This window comes from Sphaeramia orbicularis, chromosome 24 (genome assembly GCF_902148855.1).
Source record: "Sphaeramia orbicularis chromosome 24, fSphaOr1.1, whole genome shotgun sequence".
Taxonomy (NCBI): domain Eukaryota; kingdom Metazoa; phylum Chordata; class Actinopteri; order Kurtiformes; family Apogonidae; genus Sphaeramia; species Sphaeramia orbicularis.
The window spans coordinates 648,351-657,954 of NC_043979.1; the positions used below are offsets into that span (position 1 = coordinate 648,351).

Sequence of the window (9,604 nt, forward strand, 5' to 3'; positions counted from 1 at the left end):
TTTCACTGTTTATTTGACAGATTTTTCCTGTATTTTTAAGACACAGGAAAATATCAATGAAATGACAAAAACAGACTGATTTCACATGTCAAATGGAAAAGAACAGGAAAAACTGTAACTGTGAATAACCATAAAATTTCCATTTTTTAAAAGAAATTTTTTCTTTTTTCACAGAAAAATGGTTAAAATACATTAGCAAATGTATCGTAATTTCACAAATATTTATTTCCTATTCATGAGATTAAACTGTTAATTTAAAGTTTAATACTGTAAAAATAAATAAATAAATAAATAAATAAAACCAGATAAAATTACTGACAGTTAACAGTAACAGAAGTATTAGTTCTGTCAGTTGAACCAGACTTGTTTGTTCATTGACAAATATCTTGTGTAATTACAGGAGGTTTCACAACAAAAATGTTGAATAAATGTATTTTTGTGAAAGTATAACATGTATAAGCACTGATAAACTGTCCAAATACAGTTTTTATCAGTGGATTGGACAACTGAGTCTCACTGAAAATTATTTATATATATATTTATAGGGAATTGGATTGTTTTAATACATGTAAATATTCTTTATTAAACATTAAAAAGTAAAAAAAATAATAATATGCAAAATCTCATGTAACGTTAGGGCAAAAAACTGTATTTTAATTTGGAAAATTACTGTAAACGTGACGTTGCCCGGTACGGCGCAGCCGTGGCCCCACCCTGGAGCCAGGCCTGGGGTTGGGGCTCGAATGCGAGCGCCTGGTGGTCGGGCCTATGCCCACAGGGTCCGGCCGGGCCCAGCCCGAAGGAGCGACGTGGGCCCGCCCTCCGGTGGACTCACCACCCACCGAGGGAATCGTAGGGGCCGGGTGCATTGTGGATTGGGTGGCAGTTGACGGCAGGGAGCCCGACAACCTGATCCCCGGACGCAGAGTCTAGCTCTTGGGACATGGAATGTCACTTCGCTGGGAGGGAAGGAGCCGGAGCTTGTGAGGGAGGTTGAGAGATACCGTCTAGATATAGTCGGGCTCACCTCCACACACAGCTGGGGCTCTGGATCCCAACCCCTCGAAAGGGGCTGGACTCTCCACTTCTCTGGGCTGGTGTGGGCGTGGTCATAGCCCCTCAGCTCAGTCACCATGTGTTGGAGTTCACCCCGGTGAACGAGAGGGTCGCGTCCCTACGCCTTCGGGTCAGGGACAGGTGCCTCACTGTCGTCTCGGCCTACGGGCCGAACAGCAGTGCAGAGTACCCGGCCTTCTTGGAGTCCCTGGGAGGGGTGCTGGATGGTGCTCCGACTGGGGACTCCATTGTTCTCCTGGGCGACTTCAATGCCCATGTGGGCAACAACAGTGAGACCTGGAGGGGGGGGATGGGGAGGAACGGCCTCCCTGATCTGAACCCGAGTGGTGTTCTGTTACTGGACTTCTGTGCGAGTCACAGTTTGTCCATAACAAACACCATGTTCGAACACAGGGATGTCCATAAGTGCACTTGGCACCAGGACACCCTAGGCTGGAGGTCGATGATAGACTTCATTGTCGTATCATCAGACCTCCGACCGCGTGTTTTGGACACTCGGGTGAAGAGAGGGGCAGAGCTGTCAACCGATCACCACCTGGTGGTGAGTTGGATCCGCTGGCGAAGGAGGAAGCCGGACCGACTCGGCAGGCCCAAACGTGTTGTGAGGGTCTGCTGGGAACATCTGGCAGAGCCCGATGTCAGCGTGGCCTTCAACTCCCACCTCCGGGAGAGCTTCTCCCAGATCCCGGGGGAGGCTGGGGACATTGAGTCCGAGTGGACCATGTTCTCCGCCTCCATTGTCGAAGCGGCTGCTCAGAGCTGTGGTCGCAAGGTCTCCGGTGCCTGTCGTGGCGGCAATCCCCGAACCCGGTGGTGGACCCCGGAGGTAAGGGATGCTGTCAAGCTGAAGAAGGAGTCTTATCGGGCCTTGTTGGCCCGTGGGACTCCCGAGGCAGCTGATGGGTACCGGAGGGCCAAGCGTGCTGCAGCCCGAGCGGTTGTGGAGACAAAAACTCAGGTCTGGGTGGAGTTTGGGGAGGCCATGGAGGAGGACTATGGGTCGGCCTCGAGGAAATTCTGGCAAACCATCCAGTGCCTCAGGAGGGGAAAGCAGTTCCCCACCAACACTGTTTACAGTGGAAGTGGGGAGCTGCTGACCTTGAGTGGGGATGTTGTCGGACGGTGGAAGGAATACTTTGAGGATCTCCTCAATCCCACTGTCATGTCTTCCATGGAGGAAGCAGAGGCTGAGGTCTCAGAGGTGGACTCGTCCATCACCCAAACTGAAGTCACCGAGGTGGTTGGACAGCTCCTCGGTGGCAGGGCACCGGGGGTGGATGAGATTCACCCTGAGTACCTTAAGTCTCTGGATGTGCAGGACTGTCTTGGTTGACATATCTGTAACATCGCGTGGCGGTCGGGGACAGTACCTCTGGACTGGCAGACCGGGGTGGTGGTCCCCCTTTTTAAGAAGGGGGACCGGAGGATGTGCTCCAACTATAGGGGGATCACACTCCTCAGCCTACCAGGGAAAGTTTATTCCAGGTACTGGAGAGGAGGATCCGATCGATAGTCGAACCTTGGATCCAGGAGGAACAATGCGGTTTTTGTCCTGGTCGTGGAACACTGGACCAGCTCTATACTCTCCATCGGGCGCTCGAGGGTTCATGGGAGTTTGCCCAACCAGTCCACATGTGTTTTGTGGATCTGGAGAAGGCATTGGACCGTGTCCCTCGTGATATCCTGTGGGGGGTGCTTCGGGAGTATGGGGTCCGGGGCCCTTTGCTAAGGGCAGTCCGGTCCTTGTATGATCAAAGCAGGAGTCTGGTTCGCATTGCCGGCAGTAAGTCAGACCTGTTCCAGGTGCATGTGGGACTCCGGCAGGGCTGCCCTTTGTCACCGGTTCTGTTCATAATTTTTATGGACAGAATTTCTAGGCGCAGCCAGGGACTGGAGGGGGTCCGGTTTGGGGACCACAGGATTTTGTCCCTGCTTTTTGCAGATGATGTTGTCCTGTTGGCCTCATGGAACCTGGACCTTCAGCGTGTCCTGGGGCGGTTTGCAGCCGAAAGGACCAGATCCCGGATACAAGCGGTCCAAATGAGTTTCCTCCGCAGGGTGGCTGGGCGCACCCTTAGGGATAGGGGGAGGAGCTCAGTCACCAGGGAGGAGCTCGGAGTAGAGCCGCTGCTCCTCCACATCCAGAGGAACCAGCTGAGGTGGCTCGGGCATCTGTTTCGGATGCCTCCTGGACTCCTCCCTGGGGAGGTGTTCTGGGCATGTCCCACCGGGAGGAGACCTCAGGGAAGACCCAGGACACGTTGGAGAGACTATGACCGTGGTCTGGCCTGGGAACACCTCGGGGTCCCCCCGGAAGAGCTGGAGGAGGAGTCTGAGGAGAGGGAAGTCTGGGCGTCCCTGCTTAGACTGTTACCCCCGCAACCCGGCCCCAGATAAGCGGTGGATAATGGATGGATGGATGGAAAAGTACTGTATTTTTAAGAGATGGTTATTTTCCGTTATTTTACAGTATTTTTTTGGTGCCCCTGCTGCTGGAATAATACCTTTTTTTTTTTTACAGTGTAGTGTTCCCATCTGCACAGAGCTCCTGGTTCATAAGAGAACAGAAGAAACACTTTAAGTACATTTAATTTATTTTATTTTATTTAATGAACAAATAATGAATAAAGAACAATGTTAGAATAAAACAAACAGTGAAACACTTCACAGATGTTGCATGTGTGGGTTCTACTGGGTTTTGCAAATGTCCTCAGGTTTAGGTGATGTCGGCCACTCAGACCACGCCCCCTTCTGGTCTGTGTCCACAGATGCTCCTGCAACACCAACAAACACTGACGTCACTAATCCACTAAACACTGGATACCTTTGAAAAGACGTGGTTCTTTTAAAGGTATTAAATACAGATCTGTACATTCCAGGCTGTTTCAGACCGTTTCAGGTCCCACAGGAACCCTGAAGATGATTCAGTTCAGTGTTTTTAGAAACATGGGGAACATCTGAGGTCGAGTAAATACTGGAACCACAGACGAAAAACCAAGAGCGTTAAAGAAAAATAGGCCTGTTTTAACGAGGGCTGGAAGAAAATATGGGTTCTGCAATATATCGTGATATTTCATTTCACATATACTGTATCGATATTAAAAAGTACTGTATGGATATTTTTAGGTATTTATTCAAATGCAGATATTGTGGAGGTTCATTTTTGGTTTTCTTTATCATTTATATTTTATTTATTATTATTTAACACTATTTTATTAAATAACGGTTATCTGAATCCTCCTAAAAGCTCTTTTTTCTGTCTGAGAGGCAGATGTTTGTTCCTTTGTTGGATTGAACTCAAATCCTGTTCTGATGTCAGTTGTGAACTAATAGAATCTGAACATTTGAACAGGATCTGAAACTGGAATGTCTGTAAAACTGAATTTCAGTTTGAACACAGTCTGAACATTTGCTGATAGAACATTAGATCCTGTTGGGATCAAATACAAATGTGTTTAGGATTTGTGCAGATTTCTGCTGGAATTCAATTCTTCAAGAAAATCATCATTTAATAAAAAGAAACAAAGAAAAAAATTGACTTTTGAACAATATCATGACATATGGTATGGTGACCCTAGTATTGTGACTTGTATCGTATCTGCAGATTCTTGCTGATCCACAGTCCTGGTGAAAACATCATTACAACTGAAGATGTCTCTTGGATCAGAAACAAAATGTTTTCAAAAAGTTAAACCAGTGCAGTTGAACCGAGAACGACCACCGAGAAAGAAAGACTGACAGTGTAGGAACAGGAACCAGGGGGAGCCGGGGGGTGGGGTGGGTGGGTGGGGGGTAGTAAAGGGTTAAATGTGCAGTGTGAACATATGACTGTAGTATTAGAACAGCCCTGACAGTCCCACAACAGAACAGAGGTGAGGGTCATGACAGCAGTTACCGGTCTGTGCATGGGGCTGATCAGGAACTGAGGAAACTTCTGGAAACACACAAAAGGCTCAGGTGTTCGGAGGGGTCCGCCAAACCAGAAAAAAAACATTTAAAGGTTTAATCCAGGGTTCTCAAACTGCTGTTCTTTCAGGTTCCACATTCAGTCTGATCTGCAGTGGGTCGGACCAGTCAAATAAGAACAGAATAAACTACAAATAATGACAACTGACAATTTATGTCTGTGTTTGAGTGCAAAAAAACCCCATTAAATTAGGAAAATACTGACTTTTATAAACTATCCAAACCAAAAAGATGTGAAGAACCTGAAAAAAAACCTGACATTTCTTCAGTAAAATCAGTGTAATTTTCTCAGTCTTCTTCCTCCACTTCTCATTAGTCCATGTGCATTCTGGATCAGATCTACAAAGACACTAAACCAGTGGTTCTTAACCTTGTTGGAGGTACTGAACCCCACCAGTTTCATTTGCGCATTCACCGAACCCTTCTTTATTAAAAAATAAAATATGATTTTTTTCAAATTCAAGACACAGGTATATGTTTTACTGGTGCACAAAATGAACCGTGCATTAACATCACTGTGTTCAAAGAACAAAACCAATACCGTGCATGAACTCACAACAAATTCCATACCTTTTCACAAAGACATGACCTTTTTTAATACCACCACACTGAAATGGTTTTCATTTTTAACCTTATGTATTCCAATAATGAACTTATTGTATTTATGCTATTTATCATTTTTAACATTTTAACACACACCCATCACCTAATTTCCATCAGGCTACAATAATAATGAATATTTACTGCAAATCAGCGTGACTGACGGCTTTAGCGTAATACAATTTCTCCATCCGCGACGGTGCGTCGGTTGTCACATGATTGTAACTGACCAGTGCGGGGACTGAAAATGTAAACAAACGCTACACATGGCTGCCTCCGTGGTTAACAGGAAGTAGCAAAAGTCATAACAACGATGTGGAAAATACTCAAATAATTCATCGTCAGACGAGTGGAAGAGATTATAAACACTTCCGGATGTGTTGTAGTGCTATAAGCAACAACAATACACCGCGTATATTGGATGTCAGAGAAAGAGTCTCCGAAGCCGTTTGTTTACATACATGGACCTAGCCCGACACACACCCGACTAATGAGTCGAGTGTGTGTCTTGACCTCCGCCGAACCCCTGAGACTGACTCACCGAACCCCTAGGGTTCGATCGAACCCAGGTTAAGAACCACTGCACTAAACACTGAGGAACAGGAAGAAAAGAGTTCAAACTGGACTGAATTTAATACAGACATTTCAGGTTGGACACATTTGTTCAGGTTAGTCACAGTTTATTGGTACAGGAGAGTTTGGAAATGGAAAGATTTTCAAGATTTTTTGCTAAATTTAAGATTTTTTTGTCTTAATTGAAGATGTTTTTTTTTTTTTTACTTAATGGAAGATTTTTTTCTTCATTCAAGATTTTTTGCTAAATTTAAGAATTTTTTTTGGCTTAATTGAAGATTTTTTTTTTAACTTAATGGACATTTTTTTTTTTTTTTTTTTTTTAATTTTGCTTAATTCAAGATTTTTTCCTTAATTCAAGCTAAATTTTTTTGCTTAATTCGATTCAAGACTGGAATTTTTGCACTTTGTAAATTCATCCCAGGGGCCAGACTGGAACCTTTGGTGGGCCACATTTGGCCCCCGGGCCGCATGTTTGACACCCCTGGTTTAGTTCATAGAGGAGAGTTTTACCTGGAATGGTTCCGAGGGCGGAGTTATCGAAGAACTGCTTGGGACAGTTCGTGGACAGTAGCTCTGAGCTCGCATCGGCGCCAAAGAACCGGCTTTTGGGGAAGTCGAGCATAGAGACCTTTGGAGACTCCGCCCCCTTTCGTGGAGACTCCGCCCCCTTTCGTGGAGAGTCCAGGATCTGATTGGGGTTCCGGCGGAGCCTCTTGGGTGAAGCCATCAGCTGAGGGTCTGTCAGCAGTGCATGGGTGTGTTTGGAGGGGGACTGGGCCTTGGTGGTCTCAGACTGGCCCTTCATCCTGAACGCTCTGCTCTTCCACTTGTTGATCTCTGTTTGTTGACTGGACACCAGGCTGAGGGGACAGAACGACGGATGGAACCATTAAACCACCAGAAAACTGCAGACGCTTAGTATGAGCCTTTAAATTCTAATTTTCATGATAACTGTGTTTGATTATCGCACTTTTAGGGGAAAAAACCCGATGTAAAGATCTGCTTTTATGTCAAATATCTGAGTATAGTTTGAATTTATTACAATTTGATTCAGTTTGATGAACGCTTATTGGTCCACATTCAGGTGCGAAGCCCACGGCCTATCATCTGACAACACAAACATTCACACAAGTTTCTCAAATTAAGTTGTTATTAATCATTGGAGGCTGAGTAAAAAAAAAAAAAAAAGGCACAATAAAAGACACTTAAAGAAAAACTGGTTTCTGTCTTGTGTCTTGCTACCTAAATGTGCTAAGCTAACATTACTTAGCATCTTTTTTTGAAGTAACCAAAGTTTGTTTTGGGGTTTTTTATGGATCAAATCAGCCCATAGTTGTTGGTTATGATAGGCAGATTTTTTCTTTGTTAACGATGTTGGTTTTTCTTATGTGATTACTTGGGATGTAATGATTACCAGAATAACGATAAACAGCGGTAAAATTGTAGATGGTTAGCATTACTGTTTAAATTCTAATTCTCATGACAACAGTGTTTGATTACCGCACTTTTAGGGAGAAAAAACCCTATGTAAAGATCTGCTTTTATGTCAAATATTAGAGTTTATTTTTAATTTATTACAATTTTAATTTTCTATACCTAATATTTGGAACCAATATTCACTTTTAAAGTCTTTGAAAAGGTTCGTTAAGCATCTGTGTGTTATTTATGCAATAAATTATATACATTTTTCAAATCGGATTTTATATTTTGTGTTTTCTGTCCTTTTCTGTTTTTATAGTAGGTTAAAGTGAAACCAGTGTTCATTGAACTCAGAGCTCCTCCTTCACCCTGAACAGTGTGCATGTGTGGATCGACTCTTTCTGTTTAAATTCAACAGTTTCCAGGTTGTTCCATACAGCAGAAACAGTTGAAGCTTGGTCCCAGTCATGTGTCTGTCCAATTAGATTCAGTTCACATCAATATTAGTTGAGTTCTAATTTTAAATGTGTGGGAAATGGGATTTTCAATGTTCAATGAATGTGGACAGTTCCAGATACAAGATATTGTTCTAAGCTACAGGTGGATCCAATTGGAGGCTAATCAGAGTCGTTTTGAACTTTTGATGAATTTTGGAAAATGTCTCAATGATGACAGATGGAAAATTGTAGATGTCGTGACCTTGCTGTGACCTTGAACTTTGTCCTACTGGGACCAAAATGGACTGGGTTGGTCCCAGGGCCTAGGCCTATCTGTGGGGAAGATTTGGGAAAGATGGGTGGAAGAGTTTTACACTAAAGTTGCTAAAAAACAAACAAACACACAAAGTAAAGTGATCACAGGACCTCCTGGTGGAGGTAATAAATAATAGATAGATGATATAGATCAGGGCTGTCAAACTCATTTCAGTTCAGTTCCACATTCAGCCTAACATGATCTGAAGTGGGCCAGACCAATAAAATAATATAAATAATAGGATAAGAACTGATAAATAATATCAACTCCAAAGTTTTCTGTATGTTTTTTGAGTGAAAAAAGTAAAATTCTGTCATGAAAATGTTTACATCTATGAACTATACTTGAACATTACACAAACAAATATGAACCTGAAAATTCTGAAGAAAAACAAGTGCAACGTTGACAATATTCTGCCTTACTTTATCACTTATACATGTGAATCACAAGCTGCAGATCACAGTGGATCTACAAATACACAAAACATTTAAAACAGGCAGAATATTGTTAACATTCCATATTTCAGATATTTTTGTAAAAGGCTAGACTGTAAATGTAACCACTTATGTGTAATTTTACTTTTTTACACTAAAACAAAGAGGAATATTTCCCATTTTCATTATTTATAGGTTATTCTGATAGTATTTTACTGGTCTGATCCACTTTATATTGAACTGACCTCAAATGATTTGAACATCATTGATTGTTAATACTGTCAGTGTATTTTTTGCATTTTACAAATTCATCCCGCGGGCCAGACTGGAGCGTTTGGTGAGCCAGTTTTGGCCCCTGGGCCGAATGTTTGACACCTGAGATATAGATGAAACTGTGCTGAAAAAAAAAAAAAAAAAAAAACAGATCCCAAACATGGGTATAGTAAACATTTGTTTATATAGTATATAAAGGCAAACTCAAAAAGACTGAAAAACGGACAAAATAGGCTCAGACCACTAAAGGTTAATATTTAAATGTTTCTGACACAGTAGGGACATTGGGACTATTATTTTATATATATATATATATATATATATATATATATATATATATATATATACACACAGGGTGGGGAAGCAAAATGTACAATATTTTGAGGCAGGGATTGAAAGACAGTGTATGACCAATTAGTTTATTGAAAGTCATGAGAATTTATTTGCCACAAGAAAATGTCCATAATAGAAAATGGTTTTATTCTATGTGTCCTCCTTCTTTCTCA

At 42.7% G+C, this 9,604-nt stretch overlaps 1 protein-coding gene across 1 annotated transcript in view; it reads right to left on the minus strand.

The window, feature by feature from the left end:
• Nucleotides 1–3,722: 3,722 nt before the first annotated feature.
• Nucleotides 3,723–9,604, minus strand: part of LOC115415531 (centromere-associated protein E) — a 98,322-nt gene continuing 92,440 nt past the window's right edge. Inside the window, 2 exon segments of the mRNA XM_030129120.1 lie at nucleotides 3,723–3,851; nucleotides 6,730–7,079. Coding sequence (XP_029984980.1) covers nucleotides 3,766–3,851; nucleotides 6,730–7,079 — 436 coding nt within the window. The 3' untranslated portion in view covers nucleotides 3,723–3,765.